The 24,089-nt window shown below is 34.8% G+C and overlaps 1 protein-coding gene across 2 annotated transcripts in view; it reads right to left on the reverse strand.

Moving 5' to 3' along the window:
• ADAM18 (ADAM metallopeptidase domain 18) overlaps nucleotides 1-24,089 on the reverse strand; it is a 95,698-nt gene that overhangs the window by 51,791 nt on the left and 19,818 nt on the right. Inside the window, exons 6-10 of one of the 2 annotated variants that reach the window (XM_023551091.2) lie at nucleotides 14,810-14,881; nucleotides 14,436-14,602; nucleotides 13,550-13,631; nucleotides 10,939-11,075; nucleotides 1,294-1,477 (exon numbers count right to left, since the gene is read on the reverse strand). In XM_023551091.2, the coding sequence (XP_023406859.1) occupies nucleotides 1,294-1,477; nucleotides 10,939-11,075; nucleotides 13,550-13,631; nucleotides 14,436-14,602; nucleotides 14,810-14,881 (642 nt within the window). The remainder of the gene's footprint in view (nucleotides 1-1,293; nucleotides 1,478-10,938; nucleotides 11,076-13,549; nucleotides 13,632-14,435; nucleotides 14,603-14,809; nucleotides 14,882-24,089) is intronic. The other variant, XM_023551092.2, reaches the window with a different exon arrangement.

Raw genomic sequence — 24,089 nt, forward strand, 5'->3', positions numbered from 1 at the left:
CCTTAATTTTTAGTTCTACATGTCAAGCAACATCATCGCTGATTACTCAGATAGATGTCTTTTAGCCGTCACTTTCTTAGCCGTATTCATGCACATCAAGGACCTTAGATGCCATCTCTAACCCACTTCCCACTATGCTAATTACACCCACCTCGACTGTTATGGTTAAGTGCTGTCATTTGGCCTATTCATTCCATTCCATTCCACTCCACTCCACTCCAATCCACTCCACTCCACTCCACTCCACTCCACTCCACTCCACTCCACTCCACTCCACTCCACTCCACTCCACTCCACTCTATTCTATTCGAGTCCAAGATCTCTAGTGACATCAGGGATCCCAGGTTTATAACGACACCTCCAACTATCAACCCTAGTCTATAGAAGAAAGCTAAAACTGAGCTCCCCAACAATGCAAGGACTTTTAAGGAATTAATAATCTGTGAATATGTAATGATCAGCTATTTTTAGAGGGGAATAAGAAATTCATGTAACAGGTAGGGAGTAATCATAAAGAAGCTGTTTTATTTATATAGAAGGATGTTGCTAAATATCATTAAAAAACTGACATTTATAATAGAGTGAGCATGTGGTCCTACCTGTTTGGGAACAGTGTGTATTGTATATTTGGTTAGTGTAACTATACCAAAAAAAGCCAAATCGGCAAATTGCCATCAAGTCAATTCTGACTCATAGTGACCCTATAGGACAGAGTAGAATGGTCCCATAGGGTTTCCAGACTGTAATCTTTACGGAAGTAGACAGGCTAATGGGTTTGAACCACCAACATTTCAGTTAGCAGCCGATTGCTTTAACCATTGTGCAACCAGGGCTTGTTAGTATAACTATAATAGACTGTGTATCTATATTTAGAAATGAGCACATAGGACCATTTTAGTCATGGAGAAACTTGGATATGAAGGAAGGTTTCTGAATGATTTAGAGAAGGTAATTATAATGTTTGGACATTCTTGCATGCCACAGGAAAATTTAAACTGAGTTCAGGGGGAATTTATAGAGAACACAGAGAATAACGTCAGATGAGTTATGGACTGAGTTGTGAATTAAAAAGAATTCACTTAGCCCATATATTGAAAAGGTATCTCCTGGCATAATTGTGAACAGTTTGCATAACCAAGTCTTCAGGACTTAATTATCTTCTAAATTCAAGAAGTATCTTATCTTCATCCTCACATCTCTATTATATATTGAAAACATAGCTGCACATATTATTCCATACTATGACAATCAGATGCATAAAAACTCTGCTCAAATTTCAATTTTATTACTTACTTCCTCACTGCCACAGTCACATTCTTCATTAGGTTCCAAAATCCCATTACCACACACTGGTTGATTTTTGTACAATGGTTGCAAATGTAAAACGTTCTGAAGACATTTAGGCTCAAATTTTGAAACAAAATGTGTATAGTCATGCATGCTACAGTTGCTAAAAATCTTTATGCCACTGGAACGCCTAAAATAAAATAATATTCCTCAGGAAAATAAATATGTCTAACAAAATCAAATCTAAACAATACCAGCTGCTGTTCCATCAATTCCAAGTCATGGAGACCCCATACATAATTATATGAACAGCAAGAATGGTTAAAATGAAATAGCTTGCCCCATACCTTAGTAGAATTAAGTAAAATTTAATTAAATTTTAATTTTAGCATTGCTTATCTTTAACATTCTCTAAAAAATATTGGGTTGAAAATATACTTTTCTTCAGGAAAGCAATGGTATTTTATGTATAATACATATACTACATACGGTATATATACACATATATATATACCAAAAACCAAACCCATTGCTGTCAAGTCGATTTCGACTCATACCGACCACATCCATATACACACACAGTATATATATACGTGGTGTGTGTGTGTGTATGTGTGTGTGTGTATACTCTTTCCTATCCTCTCTACCTGGTATGCCCTTTTCTCATGTATCCAGTATTCGAAAGGTTCCTTCCCTTATTTCAGTCAGATGTCTGCTCAAATGATACCTCTTAGAGAGATTTTTCTTGGTAACAATATCCCACACTCTCCTTTCACTTTCCATATTTACTTTTCTACATAGGACTTTAGCATCATTTAAAAACAGATTTATTTATCAATAATTTGCATCTAAAAATTTATTTTATATGACATAAATTTTGCACTAAAATATAAGTTCCATGAAAGCCTTTATTTTCATATTCACAGCTGTATTTCCAGCAGAATGTCTGATACAGGTCTAATAGATATTTAGTAGACATTTCAAATATAACACGTACAATACTGAATTCCTCCTCTTCTCACCCAAGTCTTATATTTTCACTGTTCTCCATTGCTGACAACTACATTCTTCTAGAAGCTCAGGTTGATAACAGTGATACGTTCCTGAACTATTTTCTTTCTCCCATAGCCCATATTCAATCCACATGAAAAAAGAAAAAGTATATAACAAATCCAATTACCAATTTTTAAATTGATTATGTGTCGAAATAATAACTTGTGGGATATATTGGGTTAAATAAAAACATATTATTAACATATGTGATTGTAATTTTTAAAAAATTTTTAATGTAGCTACTAGAAAATTTTAAATTACATATGTGGATCTTGTTTTATTTCTGTTAGGCAGTGACACTCTAGACAATCATGTCTGAAACCAAATACCAATACATTAATACCAAAACAGCTAAGTCTGAGATGACAAAAGTCCTGGGTTATCTCCTGAGCCTCCATTAGAAAGAAATATATAACTGTTAAGGTTCCAGTGTTGGGAGTGTCTAAGAACCAAGAGAATGCATTACTTTTCACTGACACAGCAATTTGTAATGGCACAAAAAAAGGGAATATTGGAGGAACATCAAAAGGAATAACATTACTTAAGTTAATTTTCTCTATTACTTTAAACTATTTTGCTTTAGTAGGCATAAAATTATTCTGTTTTTGCAGTCCACACTTATCCACAGAGCTGCAAAATTTGTGTACTGATACCTGTTAGTGCAAAACTGGGTTTAAAAAAAATAAACAGGGCTGGGCCATAAAACATGCCTTAAATTTTAAAAAATTGAAATAATACAAAGTATGCTTTCAGACCACAACAGAATTATACTAGAAATCAGTAACAGAATTATAGCTAACATCTCAAAAAATCTAGAGGCTAACCAACACAATTATAAATAACACATGACATGAATCAAAGAAGTATCAAGAAAGATTAAAAAAATATTTTGAACTAAAAGAAAATGAGTGTGGGATGAAACAAAAACAGTCCATAGAAGTACATCTGTAGCATATATTATAAAAGATGAGAAACCTAAAATCAGTAATCTAAGCTTCTATACCTTAGGAAACTCAAAAAGAAGAGCAAATTGAATCCAAAGTAAGCTGAAGAAAAATAATAATAATAATAAAGAGATCACAAATCAATGAAACTGAAAACAGAAAATTAATGGAGAAAATCAACAAAAACAGAAGTTGGTTCCTTGGAAAAAAATCAATAAAACTGATAATGCTGTAGTCAGTGTAGTGAAAAAGAGAGAGAGAGAGAAGACACAAATCATTAATATCAGAAATGAAAGAGAAGTTATCACAACTGATCCCATGGAATAAGAAGGATAATAAAGGAATACTATGAACAACTCTATGTCCACAAATTTGATAAATTAGATAAAATGGACAAATCCCTTGAAAGACATGATCTACCAAAACTCATACAAGGAAAAATAGATCTAGATCAATTAAAGCAATTGAATCAACAATTAATAACCTTCCAAAACAGAAAGCACTAGGACTAGATGGTTACATTGGTGAATTTTACTAAACCTTTAAAGAAGAAATAATATCGATTCTCTATGATCTTTTCCAGAAAATGGAAGCAGAGAGAAGCACTTCCTAATTCATTCTATAAGGTCAGCATTGCCTTAATATCAAAGCCATACAATGACATCACTAGGAAGCAAAACTACAGACCAGTATTTCTCATAAACATAGATGCAAAAATCCTCAACAGAATATTAGCAAATCAAATCCAAGAATGTGTAAAAAGAATTATGTACTACAACGCAGTCAGATTTATTTCAGGTATGTGAGGGTGGCTCAATATTCAAAGATGAATTAACGTAGTTCATTACATCAACAGCCTAAAGAAGAGCAATCATATAATTAAATCAATAGATGTAAAGAATTTGACAAAATCCAACACCCATTCATGAAAAATGCTCTCACGAAACTAGCGGTAGAGGGGAACATCCTCGACTTGATAATGAATTTGGACAGAGAACCTACAACTGGCATCATACTCAATGGTGGAAAAATAGTTGCTTTCCCCAATGATTGGGAAGAAGATGAAGAAGTTCCCTCTAACTCAACATTGTACTAGTTCTAGCTAGTTAAATAAGTTATATAGATTGGAGAAGGAAAGTATAAAACTGTCTTTGTTTGCAGAAGATACGATCATGACAAAAATCCTTGCAATTATAGCAAGGTTGTGGGTTACAAGATTTGTGCACAAAAGCCAACTGCTTTCCTAAAAACCATCAATAAACAACTGGAATTTGAAATTAAAACACACCATCAGCTACATTAGCATCAAAATAAATGTAATACTTAGATATAAATCTAGAAAATATTTGGAAGATCTAGAGGGTAAAGATAGGCTTACCATATGATCCAGCCATCACACTCCTAGGTATTTCATCAAATGAATTGAAAACTTAAGTTAATACACACACAAAAATTCTTCACACAAATATTTATAACAGCCAAATCTCGAAAGCAATCAAGACGTCCTTCAATAGGTGAATGGATAAAGAAATTTTGGTATGTCCATACAATGGAGTATTATTCAATAAAAAAAAATAAATGAGCTATCAGAGTAAGATTGAGAGTCAGAAATAGAAGTAGGAAATGGAATGTGTGGCTAATTGTCTCCATGCAAAACTGTGCCCTTTGCCATGAGACCAGAAGAACTGAATGATGCCCGGCTACCATTACTGAACATTTTGTTCAAAGATTCTATAGAAGAATCGTGACCAAAAGGGGGAAAATACAGAATGGAATTTCAAAATCTCATGAAATGCAGACTTTCTAGAGCTATGGATGCCTGATGAACCCCCAAAACTATTGCTCTGAGATAATCTTTAGACCTTAAATCAAAACTATCCCCTGAGGTCTTCTTAAAACCAAACAATAGTTTAGTTTAACTAGTAAAGAATGTCTGCCTTGAGCATTTTGTTCTTTTTTTTTTTTTTTTTTTTTTGGTGGTTTGGGTTTTAATTGAAAGTTTACAGCACAACTTAGCTTCTCATTCAAAATTTATATACAAATTGTTTTGTGACATTGGTTGCAATCCCTGCAACATGTGAGCACTCTCCCTTTACATCCTAGGTTCCCTATTTCCATGTATCCAGTTTTCCTGTCCTTTTCTGCCTTCTCAACTTTGCTTTTGGCAAGGTGTTGCCCATTTTGACTTGTATGCTTGATTGATCTAAGAAGTACATTCCACACAAGTGTCACTGTTTGTTTTATAGGCCTGTCTAATCTTTGGCTGAAAGGTGAACTTCAGCCGTCACGGGGCCATTGTCAGGGGTTCCTCCAGTCTCTGTCAGACCAGTAAGTCTGGTCCTTTTTGTGAATTTCAATTTTGTTCTACATTTTTCTCCTGTTCTGCCCGGGCTGTCTATTGTGATCCCTGTCAGTGACATTGGTGGTGGTAGCTGGGTACCATCTAGTTCTTCTGCACTCAGGCTGGTGGAGGCTGTGGTTCATATGGTCCCTTAGTCCTTCGGACTAACATTTTCCTTGTGTTATGCCTTTCTTCCTTCTCCTTTGCTGTGCATGAGACGGTTCCAATGGATGTATCTTAGATGGTCATTTGCAAGCTTTTAAGACCCCAGATGCTACTCATCAAAGTAAGATGCAAAGCATTTTCTTTATAAACTGTTATGCCAATTGATTTAGATGTTCCCTGAGACCATGGCACCCAGTCCTCATCCCCAGTAACTCAGTCCCTCAAGGTGTTTGGGTGTGTCTAGGAAACACCTATGACTGTAACCCTTTGTGCTCTGTTACATGTATATATGAGTATACATGTTGTACGTACAAATATGTATGCAAAAATATCCACAGCCAAATCTTGTGTATGTACATGGGTATACTCCTATAAGCCCTTCTTCCCCATTCAGCATACATACCTGCTTATGTATCTGCTTGTAAATTATTATTTGTTTTTACTGGAGCCGTTGCATTATATATGCTGTAGTATTTATTGTGATTGCCTCTTTTTCTTTTTTCTTATGTTTAATTGTCTTCCTTTGCCTTGGTCAAGTTATGCTGACATCCTCTATATTGTGTAGTGTCTTTCCCTTCACTGAAGTTAACACTAGTCTACTATCTAGTTAGTGATTTCCCCTCCCCCCCACCCCTGCCTCGTTACCGTCAAAGATTTTTTCTTTCTGTGTGTAAACCTTTTCTTGAGTTTTTATAATAGTGGTCTCATACAATATTTGTTCTTTTATGATTGCTTATTTCACTGAGAATAATGCCTTCTAGAGTCATTCATGTTGTGAGATGTTTGGCGGATTCATCATTATTCTTTATTGTTGTACAGCATTCCACTGTGTGTTATGTACCATAATTTGTTTATCCATTCATACGTTGACTGGCACTCAGGTTGTTTCCAATTTTTGCTACTGCAAATAATGCTGCAATGAGCATGAGTGTGCATAGTCTATTTGTGTGACAGCTCTTATTTCTCTAGGATATATTCCTATGAGTGGGATTGCTGAATCATCTGGCATTTCTATTTCTGGCTTTTCTAAGGAAGCACCATATCATTTTCCATAGTGGTTGTACCATTTTACATTCTCACCAGCACTGTATAAGAGTTCCAATTTCCCTACAACCTCACCAGCATTTATTGTTTTTGGAATTTTTGACCAGTGCCATTATTGTTGCCTGGGTAAGACGGTAGCTCACAGTTGTTTTGATTGCATCTCTCTGATGGCTGATCACAAGCATCTTTTCATGTATTTGCTGGCTGCCTGAATGTCTTCTTTGGCGAAGTGTCTGTTCATGTCCTTTGCCCATTTTGTGATTGAGTTGCTTGTATTTTTCCTGTTGAGTCGTTGAAGTTTTCTCTATATTTTAGAGATTAAACCTTTATCAGACATGTCTTTGCCAAAGATTTTTTCTCAGTCTGTAAGTTCTCTTTTTACTCTCTTGGAAAAGTCTTTTGATGGACATAAGTTTTTAATTTATAGGAGTTCCCAGTTGTCCAGTTTATCTTCTGGAGTTTGTGCATTTTTAGTTATGCTTGATATTCTATTTATGCCATAAATTAGGGCCCTTAGCATTGTCCCTGTTTTTTCTTTCATGGACTTTATAGTTTTAGGTTTTACATTTAGATCTCTGATCCACTTTGAGTTAGTTTTTGTGTATGGGGTGAGGTACGGATCCTATTTCATTTTTCTGCAAATGGATATCCAGTTTTGCCAGTACCATTTGTTGAAGAGACTATCTTTTCCCCATTTAATGGACTTCAACCCTTTGTCAAAGATCAGGTGTCCAAAGGTGGATGGATTTATTTCTGGGTTCTCAATTCTGTTCTATTGGTCTTGTGTCTGTCATTGTACCAGGCTGTTTTGACTACTATAAATGCATAGGAGGTTCTGTGATCAAGTAGTGTGAGGCCTCCTACTTTGTTTTTCTTTTTCAGTGTTCTCTTTATCCAGGGGCTCTTTCCTTTCCACATAAAGTTGGCAATTAGCTTTTCTATTTCATTAAAGAATGTTGTTGGAATTTGGATTAGGATTGCATTGTATTCATAGATTGCTTTGAGAAGTATTGACATTTTCACAATGTTAAGTCTTCCTATCCAAGAGTATGGTATGTTTTCCCATTTATGAAGGTCTCTTGGTTTCCTGGAGTACTGTTTTGTAGTTTTCTTTGTATAACTCTTTTTACATTCCTAGTTATGTTTATTCCTAAGTATTTATCTTTTTCTTTTGGGGGGGCAGGGGAGGGCTATTTTCAGTGGTATGATTTTCCTGATTCCCTTTTTGAGATTCTCTTTGTTAGTGTAGAGGAATTCAATTGATTTTTATATGTTGATCTTGTACCCTGCCACTTTACTGAAACCTTCTATTCGTTCTAGTAGCTTCCTTGTAGATTTTCTGGGGTTTCTATATACAGCATCATATCTTCTGTGAATAGTGATGGTTTTTCTTCTTCCTTATCATTGGATGCACTTTATTTCTTTTTCTTATTCCTCTAGCTAGGACTTGCGGTACAATGTCAAATAAGAGTGGTGATAAAGTACATCCTTGTCTGGTTTCTGTTCTCAAGGGAAAGAGCCCTGTGCTCTTTTAAGACCTATCTATATGGGATCAAATTGACAACAGCAACTTGAAAGATCAGATAGGAAACTTAGGGGCAGTGAGTTTATGTTAGTGAGAGAAGAACAACTCAGAAAAGGAGAGTGAGAATGGTTGCACAATTTGAAAAATGTAACCAATGTCACTAAATTGTACATGTGGAAATTGTTGAATTGGTGTATGTTCTGCTGTATATATTCTGAACGAAAATGAAAAAAGAAATAAAATAAATTATAAAAGTAAATAAAATAAAATAAATGAGCTATCAAGCCATGAAAAGACATGAAGAAACCTTAAATGCATATTATTAAGTGCAAGTAGTAAGTCTGAAAAAAATCTACATACTTTAAGATTCCAACTATTTGGCATTTGAGAAGACACACATGCACACAAAAAAGAGACAGTAAGAGATCACTGACTGGGATTCAGGAGATGAGGAGAAGGGATGAATAGACAAAACACACTTTGTGTACAACACAAAAAGTGAAGCCTAATATAAATTATGGTCTTTAATTAATGATAATGTATTAACATTGGTTCATCAGTTGTAACTAATGCACCAAATTAATGCAAGAGGTTAATAATATGAGAAGCTCTGTACAGAGGTAAGAGGGGTGTATGCAAATTCTACATACATTCTGCACAATATTTCATAACCTAAAAATACTCTAAAAATAAATTGTAGTAAAGAAAAGACACGGATTAAAGACTATTTTCTACTTGTACCACATGTTTTCCAAGTGAAAATTAAAAGTACTAATTGGAATATGAAACTTTAAGGTGAGTAAAAAGCAATTTATCTTTTAAATGTCTGCTTAAAAGATGGTCACAATGAAGTAGAATATGAATGTGCTCGCTAAATACATGTAAGCCTAAGTATACAGAATTTTAATATACACAAAACAATTCAAATACAATTTTAAATGATTGTTTTTTGTGGAGAAGATGAACATTCTGGCTTAACAAAAAGTAAAATAATGTGGGCTAGGTTGGCTGTTTCAAAGTCCTTCAATTTCTTATCTACAGCTCCAAGTTTCGGAGCAGAAAAAATTTATATCTCATTATTTCAGGAGGACACACTTTTCCCTACAGCCTTAACTCTTCCTGAATCCCAAAAACATTAACTTGGCAAAACTTAAACTCTCCATTTCCTCTGTGTATGTGCCTCTGCAGCAGAAACTGAACGGACCCAAACAAGCAGCCATGATGTCTGAATTCATATTAAATTTATAGTCATAAATTTCAAGTATGTTTTCAAACAGTTCAATAATACCACCATAATTTGCAAGTCATTTCCTATTTTCCTGACTCCAAGACAACTATTTCACACTTGCTATCCCTTCAATCATTGGAAACCCTGGTGGCATAGTGGACAAGTGCTACGGCTACTAACCAAAAGGTCAGCAGTTTGAATCCGCCAGGCGCTCCATGGAAACCCTGTGGGGCAGTTCTACTCTGTCCTGTAGGGGCATTATGAGTCAGAATTGACTCCATGGCAGTGGGTTTGGTTTTTTGGTTTATCCCCTAAATCAAAGCACTTACATTCCTTACTGTCATATTCCTATCAGAAGAAATTATCCTCCCTCATCTTTACATCTCTATTAACCAAACTACCTGTATTTCTACCTATTTACTCTTCTACCCTCCTATCACAATAATAAAATATTCCCAGATCTAATAAAAGCTGATCCATCTATTTATGCACTAGATCCAATCCTCTCTAATTTATTCAGTGATTTTGCTCTTAAAGTCCTCATGCTATTGTTCACCATCATCTTTTCCTCCTTTTTTTTGCTACCAATTGACAGATGTTATATAGTGTCTCCAATCTATGAAATCCCTTTTTAATCACATGTTTAGCTCACACTCTCCGAAATGTCTATATTTACCATTTCCGCTTTATCATTTCCCATAGGGCTTATCAAGTTCCTTAACAAATAATCTACAGTTTTGATTGGCATTGTACTAAATTTATAGACCTATTCTGGAAAAATTACCAACCTTAGAATAAGTCGTCTACTTTCTTAATGATGGTAAACACATTATTCATTTTTCTAGATGGATGACTCTATTCTTTTTTTGTTGTTCTAACCGTGTATTGATTCTGTTGTTTTATCTACATATCTAATTATAACATCTTAAAATAAAGACAATCTCATCTTCTTCAAATCATTTCCTCTTTCTTTTCTTTCCCTTAACATATTAACCAAAGTTACCAAAGATGTTACATTTCAAGAGTGATAACAGACATCCTTGTCTTGAGTAATGAAGACTACGGCAATCAAAACAACATTGGTATCTTCTATATCATGGTCTTCATAAACATTGATATTTTACCTCTAATTCCCTTGAGTGAGTGTTCTTTAATTATAGGATTTATCATTTTCTAGAACCTTGTTCCATTTAGATTGTGTATGTGTCTGTATGGTATCCCTTCACGTACAACATACTTTTCCAATTTCTGATGTGGAATACAACACAAAAGGATTAAAAAATTATCACATCTTGCAAATAACCTCATAAAACTACATGTCAAATTAATTAAGTTAAAAAAAAAGTCTTACGGTGCTTCACGATTCATTATGCATGTTGCTCTTGGACAAGAACACTTATTGATGTCATCATATGTTAATCCTATATTAAGGCCAAGTAGTTGAGCAATAATAACTGAAAATCCCTCCAAACTAATTCCATCTGGATACTAAAATAAAGAATATTGAAGAGAAAAGCCATTACATAAAAAAAAAACTATCCAACTATTGAAGATAGTAATAACTTCAAATATTTTGTTCCTATAAAATTTTTAGCTATATTTAGCTTTTTATATTGAACATAGTTTTACAACTATGTAGATGTGTTGTAGATATGAATATCTGTGCTAGTTAATTGACTAAGGAACATGAAACCATGTTAAAAGTAATCAAGCTAGCAACATTTCTTGTTTTAAAATTGGGTAAGCCCAAATTCCATTACATTGAACACATGTAGCCTTTCATATGGATTATTTAACTTTACCATCAAGTCAAATTCATGAATTAGCAAATATTATTTTAATGGCACATATCGGTGAGTCACTATGATAGAGGATGGGTATGTAATGGCATTCATGAAAGAAATGGACTTTGTCCACACCTATGACTTGTATTTTATATTTGTATTTTAAAAGGGGAGAAAGACAATAATAGTAAACTTACAACATACTTCCAAAATACAGTTCATAAAAAGTGCTATGAGTGCCCCAATAGAGAATGTTGGGGAGGGCATAATTATTTTAGCTAAGGTAGTTAGGAAAAAAAACTTTTGTATGATTGATATTTAGACTAGATATTAATATTGGGAAAGGAGCCAAAAATACAACTGGGAGTATGGTGCTTGAAAGACACCTGTTAAAGGCTGGGGTATAATGAGTGACGTGAAGAAATGAAAAGACAGAAGTTATATCAAAACAGCCATGGTAAAAAAAAAAAAAAAATTGGAATGGGAAATCATTGAAAAAAATTAGTGGCAATGCACGCTGGAAGAACGCTTCATATTATTTCACTTTGTTAAAAATATTGTAATTTATTTTCATCCTTTTAATTATCTCTAATTTCTCTACATCATTTGAATAACAGTGAATTAACCATAAAAATACCAATGCACAGCTAAAAGAAAAAACATTGTGCATTCACATTTGTGAATGAAAACACAGGATATATTTGGCAATATGAAAAAAAATGAGCCGTGAACAAGGTATCATCTCCTGCTCTCCTGGAATCGCAGAGCTTAAAAGAAAGGAAAAATGCCCGTGGCAGAATCTGGAATGGGGTTAAACCGAAGCAGAACATGAGAGATGATATCTGGGCTGACCATCAGGTTTTTAAGTAAGATGTAGAAACCAGAAGCTGGGCTTTAAACGCCAGTTCTGGCAAAGAAGAAATGATATTGGTCTTCCATAATTGTGCATTTGAAAAGTACATCCCCTGCATAAAGTCATCCAACATAAAGCACCAAAAAAAATAAAATTAACAACCGTCTGCTTATACCGCACAAGAAGGACAGAAGATGCAAATGACTAATACTGGATATAAAAAAAAAAAAAACTGAACTAAACTAAATATCAGGAATGAAAAAGAAGACATCACTGCAGATACTACAGAATAAACAATGCCATGCTGTATGTATGTGTTTGTATACACACGTGTGTATATGTGTGTGTAAATGGAGAAAATAAATGGAGAGATGGCCGGTTTCAATAGAGAAATGGAATATATAGCAAATAAACTGGTCCTGAATACAGGTAGTGAAGACTTTGGAGCCTATCATACCTATTTCCCCTGACATGATAGAAAAAGCAGCCACCCAAAGGACACACTCAAGGGTGAACAGAAGCTGGCACTTTGATTGGGAGTCCATGCTCAAAGGAAAGAAGTCGTACAGAGTGTCGATTTTTGTGACTTTTAGCTTAGGGTCAGGTGTAATAGGCAGGCTTCTGGGTTCACAGGCACTAAAGTCTTATTTCTGGGCCAGAAAATATAAAATCTGAATATGAGAAAATTATGGCTGTGAGATAAATGGGACTGTACAAAGGAAAAGAGAGAGGACCTCCAAATTCTCTTTCTCACAGCTCAGCTGACTCCTGAAACATTCATAAATTGAACAGTCTCAATGCAATTTAGCTAAAGACTAATGATCTGAACTGAGACCAGAACAGCTCAGAAATAGGTCTAGAATGATACCTAAAATGAGAACAAAGCAAAAACAGTACTACTACACATTATTTGTAGATACATACATTTGTAACCATAGCGTAAGTATGCATGTGAAGGAAAGCACATGATTTTTGTTATTTCTTGAACTTGAAAGAGACACACAGGAGCCTCTACCTTTGCTCTAATAATATTTCATTTCCTTAGAAAATCTGAAGGAAATGTTACTATCCGTTAGGATTAGCTGGGGAATAGTCTCTTTATCCGTATTTTTATACTTTCTCTTCATATTATGTTCCTTGTATAAAATGCATAATTAAATTAATTTTTTGAGATTCAGATAACTTTGTCCCAACAAAATAATAATATACAGATAGAGAAGAATATCAAGTCTTTATAAACTAGTCAGCAACTTACAATGGTATTTATCAATTCTAACCCAAAGTTTAAAAAACTAGGAATGTAAAGAAGGATAAAAATGACATACCAGAGCGATCCCTGCATCATAGCTTTTATTGCACATTGTTCCAGGAAATGTTGCTCCCACAAACTTAGGATGTTTCCTGTAACTATATCATTATAATATTGCCTTTTTTATTAACATAATTACACAGGAAAACTTACCAGATTATTTACTAATTAAAGCTTTTATTCCATAAAATTTTGAAAATTATTTTGCAAACATACAACAGTCCAGTCTGGATAATATTTAGTAAATTATATAAAAAACTAAAATCATGGAAAATAATAATTCACTTTCTTATTATCAATTTTCTTTCCTCAGCTAACTCCTGGCCTTGATGTACTTTAATTACCTCAGATTTCCCTCAATTCCCTCTCTGTTTTGCCCTTACTGTTTCGGTCACTAAAGGATAAAACAAAAGCAATTTCTCACCTGAGGAAGAAGAAATCTTACTTATCCTAAAAATATGTAGGCTTTTTTTTATTGTTTTAATTAAGTATTTATACACACACACACACACACACACACACACAAACTCCTCTTAGTCAAAAGTAGACATGAAAGGTAATAACATATTACAGGTAATGTTTACAAAGTAGTGTCAATTTTTACGTCATTAATAAGCTGAGGGTTATATGTGTTCCGTAGTGCAGTTGACATCATAAAAGTTAACCAAATTCAGATTTTTTTCACATTGTTTATTCTCAAAAAGATATTGTTCTACAATTAAGTCTTGCTGTTATTATTTTAATCATATCTCCACTATCACCTCCATGGCAGTACCTACGTTTTTTTAAAAATTTTCAGATAGTCCTATAGAATAAGAAAGAACACAAGAAATGCATTAAATAACTAATTTAACGGAATTATCTATGTATACATCTTTACTAACCCAGAGTATTGTGCTTACATAAGTAAATATGCTATGTCATGGGGCCGTAGGACAAAATAGTCTCGTTTCCACGCCAAAAATCTTTGTAATAAATCAGCAGTATCCCCGTTGGTAGAAATTTGGTTCTTATCTGACCAGAATTCCAAAGAAGATAGTGTAACAGTCAATTTAAACTGTGTAAACATCTAAAAGTAAGAGTAATGACATGTTTATTCAAGCAACATAAATCATTACATCAAAACAGTACTTAAAATATGAAGAAAAGTTTTAGCAGAGTATTTTGTGTATTAAACTAGGAGAAAGCCGTTAGGTCATTAATCTGTCACGATGAGATGCGAATCGCTTTCAGTGATCTCACATAAAATTATAAATATGAAGAAATAAAAACTTACGGTGTTAACAAGGCCAATAACCTGGACAATTTTCTGTGTTACAGCCATCATTTCAGAGCCCATATAATCATACTGAAAAACAAATTTATGGTTCTTTTTAAAATCCAAGTAATAGCAATATTCTGGATGTTGAATATACTTTGATGATACCAGGCAGGAAAACAACAGGATTTGTCAAACAATTTAAAACACAAAAATATAAAGATACTTATTTTTATAATAAAAGAAAACAAGCAACAACAAACATGAGGTCTCCAACAGGGGGAAAAAAATAGAATGATACACCACGCACCCAAAATAATTCTTATTTGTTACATATTTTAAAGGTACTCTCCAGCAGAAACAGTTAAAACTATTAAGAGGTACTAAATAACTTTATATATTCCTGCTAATTATGAAGGAAGGTCTGAAACTAGAATTCTCTATGACATGGAGACAAAGCATACTCTGTTGTATGCTTACTGAATAAAGTAGAGCAAATAAATAAACAGAAAAAATAATTGAACTATCTATAGGCGATATATTCACAGGAGAAAAGATAGAAATTACAATGATGTGTAGTAAAAATTATGTAGAATTAATGATTCAAAATTTTTCATAAAGAATAAGTCAAAAAATAAAAAAAGAATAAGTCAAAATTATCAAATTAAAAGGAGAAAGGGAAGATGGTGTCTTCTGAAACTGGAAAGTTCTTGAGAGGACTTGGAATCAAATTTGAAGATTTAATGTGTACACCTATTATATGGAGTCATACCTCTGCTCAAAGCTGCCAATTAAATAAATTTAAAATAAGAAATCCTATGCAAATCCTAGGAATTTTTATAGCTTGTCCACCCAAAATTAGAATATTTAACTAAATATATGTACTGCTTATTAAAAACAAACAAACCCATTGCCATCAGTCAATTCTGACTCATAGCAACCCTATATAGATGTTGATTAAAGAAATAATATAAAACTAATTGCATATTTCCATCAATTTAATTAAATATATCCTAAGCAAATTGTTTTTGGAATACAAAAGACATTGCATCCAACAGGTATTGGATATATGAAATTTTATGACAATCTGTTTGGGGATACCTAAGATCATCAAATAGCAGAAATAAAATTCCCTATACTAAATGTCATAATATTTAGGATGGTATCCCTAGCTCTAAAGTTTATTTCACAAAGATAAAATGGTCAATACATACGGAAGAGTTAACGATGCATAATTATTGGAACTAATACATATTCTCAGCACATGTAAAGCAAATTTGATGTAAATAAAAGAAAAATTAAAAAAAAAAACAGAATAAGAGTTCATGACAGTAACCTCTCTTAGCAACTGATAGAACATAAGTACAACTCAAAAAATACTGACACTCGGTCGAAAATGTTTAAAATATCTGATCTAATTAACATGTATAGAGCATTGACTCCAACAAGGGCAAATATAAGAAATACTGTACAAACGCTATGGAACATTTAGCAAAATTAGCCACATGTTGGACCATAAAGGAAGTGACAATACAAAAACAAACAAAAAACAGCAATTTCCACTTCTGGCCACGATGGAGAAATAAGTACTGGATTGCAAACAGCTATAAAACTAAATGAAGTAGATGAGGCCACTGTCTTCAGGCATTAGACAATAGTCAGAAAGTAAAATTCTTTAGAAAAGCCAAAATCATGACCTGAGCTCCACAATCATCCTGACTTTCTGGTTAGGGCAAATTTCTAGTCTCCTGTACAGTGAACTGTAGCCCAGGGAGAACATGGTGGAGTGGAGACCAGCATTCAGTCTGCTGAAGCAGCTGAAATCTGCTAAGCAAAGTATGGACGTGTGTAGGGATGTTCAAACCAAGACTCAAAAACTATGTGTAAGTATACACAAGGCTTATAAAAAAAGAAGTCACTATTGCAATACAAGAGAGACAGATTTCCACTGAAAATCCCAGGAACCAATCAGAGGCATCAAAAAGAGCCATAATTTAAGGCTAAGTTCCATGTACTGGACCAGGGCAGAAAATGGATTCTGGAAAAAGCCAGATAGTAAGTTTTCCAGGTTTGGTGGGCGCTGAGACAAAATGAAGAATATTATATAGATACGTCTATAACAAGACAGAAAACAAATTTCTAGATAATTTTATTGACAATATTCAAAACATATTAGGAATTGAAACCAGGGGTACAATGGAAGAAGGGAAAGTTATTGCATAGGTGGCACTGACTTTTTTCTTAATTGTGGTGAAATAATTCAGAAAAGGATAGTGATAATGGTTACACAACATAAAGAATGTAATACATGAAAAATACATGTAAAATGTATTTACATGTAAAAAGAATAATACATGTAAAAACTGCTGAATTGGCAAATGTTGTTGTTGTTAGGTGCCTTCGAGTCAGTTCCGACTCACAGCAACCCTATGCACAACAGAATGAAACACTGCCCGGTCCTGCGCCATCCTTACAATCATTGTTATGCTTGAGCTCATTGTTGGAGCCACTGTGTCAATCCACCATGTTGAGGGTCTTCCTCTTTTCTGCTAACCCTGTATTCTGCCAAGCATGATGTCCTTCTCCAGGGTCTTCTCCCTCCTGACATGTCCAAAGTATGTAAGACGCAGTTTCGCCATCCATGCCTCTAAGGAGCATTCTGGCCTCACTTCTTCCAAGACAGATTTGTTTGTTCTTTTGGCAGTCCATGGTATATTCAATATTCTTCGCCAACACCACGATTCAAAGGCGTCAATTCTTCTTCAGTCTTCCTTATTCATCGTCCAGCTTTCACATGCATATGCTGTGATTGAAAATACCATGGCTCGGGTCCGGCGCACCTTAGTCTTCAGGGTGACATCTTTGCTCTTCAACACTTTGAAGAGGTCCTTTGCAGCAGATTTGCCCAATGCAATGCGTCTTTTGATTTTTTGACTGCTGCTTCCATGGCTGTTGATTGTGGATCCAAGTCAAGTGAAATCCTTGACAACTTCAATCTTTTCTCCGTTTATCATGATGTTGCTCATTGGTCCAGTTGTGAGGATTTTTGTTTTCTTTATGATGAGGTGTAACCCATACTGAAGGCTGTGGTCTTTGATCTTCATTACTAAGTGCTTCAGGTCCTCTTCACTTTCAGCAAGCAAGGTTGTGTCATCTGCATAACGCAGGTTGTTAAGGGGTCTTCCTCCAATCCTGATGCATGTTCTTCATATAGTCCAGCTTCTTGGACTATTTGTTCAGCATACAGATTAAATAGGTATGGTGCAAGAAACAACCCTGACACACACCTTTCCTGACTTTAAACCAATCATTATCTCCTTGTTCTGTACGAACAACTGCATCTTGATCTATGTAAAGGTTCCTCATGAGTACAATTAAGTGTTCTGGAATTCCCATTCTTCGCAGTGTTATCCATAGTTTGTTATGATCCACACAGTTGAATACCTTTGCATAGTCAAAAAAACACAGGTAAACATCCTTCTGGTAGTCTCTGCTTTCAGCCAGGATCCATCTGACATGAGCGATGATATCCCTAGTTCCACGTCCTCTACCGAAACCAGCCTGAATTTCTGGCACTTCCCTGTCGATATACTGCTGCAGCCGTTTTTGAATGATCTTCAGCAGAATTTTGCTTGGGTATGATATTAATGATATTATTCTATAATTTCCACATTAGATTGGATCACCTTTTTTGGGAATAGGCATAAATATGGATCTCTTCCAGTCAGTTGGCCAGGATGCTGTCTTCCATATTTCTTGGCATAGACGAGTGAGCACCTCCAGCGATGCATCTGTTTGTTGAAACATCTCCATTGATATTCCATCAATTCCTGGAGCCTTGTTTTTCGCCAGTGCCTTCAGAGCAGCTTGGACTTCTTCCTTCAGTCCCATCGGTTCCTGATCATATGCCACCTCTTGGAATGGTTGAATGTTGACTAATTCTTTTTGGTATAATGACTCTGTGTATTCCTTCCATCTTCTTTTGATGCTTCCCGCGTCGTTTAATATTTTCCCCATGGAATCCTTCACTATTGCAACTTGAGGCTTGAATTTTTTCTTCAGTTCAATTTCTTCCAGCTTCAGAAACGCCGAGTATGTTCTTCCCTTTTGGTTTTCCATCTCCAGCTCTTTGCACATGTCATTATAATTCTTTGTTTTTTCTTCTCGAGAGGCCTTTGAAATCTTCTGTTCAGTTCGTTTACTTCATCAATTCTTCCTTTTGCTTTAGCTGCTCGATGCTCAAGAGCAAGTTTCAGAGTCTCCTCTGACACCCATCTTGGTCTTTTCTTTCTTTCCTGTCTTTTCAGTGACCTCTTGCTTTCTTTATGGATGATGTCCTTGATGTCATTCCACAGCTCGTCTGGTCTTCGGTCACTAGTGTTCAATGCATCAAATCTATTCTTGAGATGGTCTCTAAATTCAGGTGGAATATACTCAAGGTCATATTTTGGCTCTCATGGACTTGCTCTGATTTTCTTCAGTTTCAGCTTGAACTTGCATATGAGCAATTGATGGTCTGTTCCACAGCTGGCCCCTGGCCTTGTTCTGACTGATGATATTGAGCTTTTCCATCGTCTCTTTCCACAGATGTAGTCAATTTGATTTCTGTGTATTCCATCTGGTGAAGTCCATGTGTATAGTTGCCGTTTATGTTGGTGAAAGAAGGTATTTGCAATGAAGAAGTTGTTGGTCTTGCAAAATTCTACCATTCGATCTCTGGCATTGTTTCTATCACCAAGGCCATATTTTCCAACTACTGATCCTTCTTCTTTGTTTCCAACTTTCGCATTCCAATCACCAGTAATTATCAATGCATCTGGATTGCATGTTTGATCAATTTCAGACTGCAGAAGCTGATAAAAATCTTCTATTTCTTCATCTTTCACCCTAATGGTTGGTGGGTAAATTTGAATAATGGTTGTATTAACCTGTCTTCCTTGTAGGCGTATGGATATTATCCTATCACTTACAGTGTTGTATTTCAGGACAGATCTTGAAACGTTCTTTTTGATGATGAATGCAACACCACTCCTCTTCGAGTTGTCATTCCCAGCATAGTAGAGTACATGATTGTCCTATTCAAAATGGCCAATACCAGTCCATTTCAGCTCACTAATGCCTAGGATATCGATGTTTATGCATTGTATTTCATTTTTGACGATTTCCAGTTTTCCTAGATTCATACTTCGTACATTCCAGGTTCCAATTATTAAAGGATGTTTGCAGCTGTTTCTTCTCATTTTGAGTCATGCCACACCAGCAAATGAAGGTCCTGAAAGCTTTACTCCATCCACGTCATTAAGGTTGACTCTACTTTGAGGAGGCAGCTCTTCCCCAGTCATGTTTTGAGTGCCTTCCAACCTTGGGGGCTCATCTTCCAGCACTATATCAGACAATGTTCCACTGTTATTCATAAGGTTTTTACTGGCAAATGCTTTTCAGCAGTAGACTGCTGGGTCCTTCTTCTTAGTCTGTCTTAGTCTGGAAGCTCAGCTGAAACCTGTCCTCCATGGGTGACCCTGCTGGTATCTGAATACCAGTGGCATAACTTTCAGCATCACAGCAACACACAAGCCCCCACAATACGACAAACTGACAGACAGGTCGGGGCAAATGTAATGTTAGGTATATTTTACCACAAGTTTTTTTAAAAAAAAGTGACAAAAAAGAGTGTATGAAGTGCACTGCTGAAACCATTGGTTAATTAGCACGTGATAGTTTCAATTATTTTCCACAAAATGCCTGCTAATGAATGAATAATATCATTAATAACCATTTAAAAAAACCTGTTACCGTCCAGTTGATTCTGACTCATAGCGACCCTACAGGAAAAAGCAGAACTGCCCCAAAGCATTTCCTAGTTGCAGTTGGTGAATTTGAACTGTCGACCTTTTGGTTAGCAGCCATAGCTCTCAACCACTGTGCCACCAGGGAGCCAATAACCATTGGCTTTACATTTTCAAAACATTTAATTTTTTCAACTAAGCCACCTTCCAATCTCCATGTAGTATTACCATCATCATTTGGAACAAACCTTAGAATATTCCATTTCAGGCTGCACTGAATTACTGTTTTCTCAATTTCTTTAAAAATATTTTCACCTAAAAATTACACACAGACTATTCATGCTGCTACTGTTAGGTGCCCTTGAGTCAGTTCCAACTCATAGCGAACCTATGTACGACAAAACAAAACACTGCCCTGTCCTGTGTCATCCTCTAAACATTGCTTTGTCTGAGCCCACTGTTGCAGCCACTGTGTGTCAATCCATATCCTTGAGGGACTTCCTCTTTTTTGCTGAGTCTCTCCTTTATTAAGCATGATGTCCTTCCCCAGGGACTGGTCCCTCCTGATAACATGTCCAAAGTAAATGAGACAGTCTCGCCATCCTCACTTTCAAGGAGCACTCTGGCTGTACTTCCTCCAGGAAAGGCTCATTTCTTCTTCTGGAAGTCCATGCTATATTCCATATTCTTCACCAACACCATAATTCAAAGTCATCAGTTCTTCGGTCTTCCTTACTCATTTTCCAGCTTTTGCATGTATATAAGTTGGTTGAAAATACCACGGCTTGGTCAGGAGCACCTTAGTCCTCAAAGTAACATCTTTGCTTTCTAACATTTTTAAAAAGTCATTTGCAGCAGATTTGCCCAATGCAATGCATCATTTGATTTCTTGACTGCTGCTTCCACGGGCATTGATTGTGGATCTAAGTGAAATGAAATCCTTGACAAATTTAATATTTTCTCCACTTACCATGATGTTGTTTAGTGGTTCAGTTCTGAAGATTTTTGTTTTCTTTATGTTGAGGTGTAATCCATTCTGAAGGCTGTAGTCTTTGATTTTCATCAGTAAAGTGCTTCAAGTCCTCTTCACCTTCACCAACCAAGGTTGTGTCATCTGCATGTTGCAGGCTGTTAATGAGTCTTCCTCCAATCTTGATGAAGCATTCTTCTTAATATAGTCCAGCTTATCGAGTTAGTTGCTCAACATATACATTGAACAAGTATGGTAAAAAGATACAACCCTGAACACATGTTTCCTGATTTTAAACAATGCAAAATCCCCTTCCTTGTTTTGTTCAAAAAGTGCCTCTTGGTCAAAGTACAGGCTCCTCATGAGCACAATTAATTATTCAGAAATTCCCATTCTTCACAATGTTACCCATAATTTGTTATGATCCACACCACTGAATGCCTTTGAATAGTCAATAAAACACAGGCCAGTATCTTTCTGGTATTATCTGCTTTCAGCCAATATCCATCTGATGTCAGCAATGATATCCCTTGTTCCACATCCTCTTCTGAATCCAGCTTGAATTTATGCCAGTTCATTGTCAGTGTACTGCTGCATCCATTTTTTTAATTATCTTCAGCAAAATTTTACTTATGTGTGATATTAATGAAATTGTTTGATAGTTTTCACATTCTATTGGATCACCTTTCTTTAGAGTGAACATGCATATGGATCTCTTCCAGTCAGACGGCCAGGTAGAGCTGTCTTCCAAATTTCTCAGCATAGACTAGTGAGGGCTTCCAGTGTTGCACCCATTTGTTGAATCCTGGAGCTTCATTTTCATCAATGCTCTATATATGTTAAAGCAATTGAATCTGTATTTAAAAATAATTTCTAAAAAAATTACGGCCTAGATTCATAGAGGTAAATTTGCAGAGGTAAATTCTTTCAAATATTTGCTGTAGTAGTCTTATCCCTAATATATAAATTATTGAACAGAATATAGGAAGAAGAAAAGTAGCTAACTCTTTACACAAGGTTAGCATAATCTTGATACCACAATGAATCAAAACATTTAAAGGAGGAAAAATTACATATCATTATGTCATCAACATAAACCTCCAAATCCTAAGCAAAATATTAGCCAAAACAGCTGAGGATTGGTAAAAATGGATAAAGTATCATGAATGAGTAGGGTCACTACAAGAATGGTTTTAAAAGTATGTAAGATCATCTTAATGAATGCAGAAAAAATTATCAGATGAAATTAAACAACTGTCCATGATTTAAAAAAAAAAAAAAAACTCATAAAGCTAGGAATGTATGGGAACTTTCTCAAAATTATAAAGATTATTTACCAAAAACTAATAGCTAATATTCTAATTAGTGAGAATGCTTTATCTATAAAAAAAAAAATGACAGGAACGTCCTTCTTATTCTAGTCAACATTATTCTGAGGGCAAAGCTAGGACAATAAAGCAAGAAGAATAAATAAAGGCAATAAATAAATACACAAATAAAGCAAGAAAAGGAACTAAAAGCAAGAAAGAAAAAGAGAAAATGAAATCAAAATTGGAAAGAACTAAAATTGTCATTATTCACAGGTGACATGGTTTTTTTTACATAGAATAGTCAAAAGAGTACAAAAAATAAGAATTAACAAGGAATTTAGCAAGATTCATGATCAATACACAAAAATCAACAGCATTTCTATAACTAGCAAGAAAATCTGAAAAATGAAATTAAAAATACCATTTGCTAAAGCAGCAAATCATATAAATCTAAAAAATTGTATGCAAGACCACTACAGAACTTCAATGAAATACATTAACAAAAAATTACAGGTGTGGGGGTAGTCCTCTATATCCATAGGTGGGAAGACTCAATACTGTTAAGATGACAATTCTTCCCAAAGGGATCTAAACATTCAATGCAATCCCAATCAAAATCACAGTATTTTTTTTTTTTTTTTGGTGGGAATGTATAGACTGATTCTAAAATTGACTTAAATGTAAAGGACCTATTATAGTAAAAAAATTATGAAATATAATTTAAATGAAGAGATTAAAAGACAATAAAGCTATAGTAATTAAAACAATGTAATGATATAAAAAATATAAATAGGACAATGGAATAGAACAGAAAATCCTGAAATACGCCAGCAAATATCTACTGATATGTTTTTTGTTTGTTTTAATTGCCAACACAATTGAAAGAGATTAGTGAGGTTATTTCAAAAAAAAAAATGGCACTAGAGCAAATTGATATTTTATATATCTATATCTATATACATATAATCTTCTTTTATCTATATACATATAATCTTAATGCCTATCTTACATCATGAACACTTACCAGTTAGAGACGGTGTGAATCTCCAATGTAAAATTGTATGTGAAAAGATAAAAAATATATTCTAAAATAAAACATTGCTGTTGTTAGTTGCTGTCGATTTCAACTATGACAACCCCATGTGTGCAGAGTAGAACTGCTCCACAGGCTTTTCAAGGCTGTGACCTTTTGGAAGCAGATGGCCAGACCTCTCTTCCAATGCTCCTTTGGG

The sequence above is a fragment of the Loxodonta africana genome, chromosome 19, assembly GCF_030014295.1.
Source record: "Loxodonta africana isolate mLoxAfr1 chromosome 19, mLoxAfr1.hap2, whole genome shotgun sequence".
Lineage (NCBI taxonomy): Eukaryota > Metazoa > Chordata > Mammalia > Proboscidea > Elephantidae > Loxodonta > Loxodonta africana.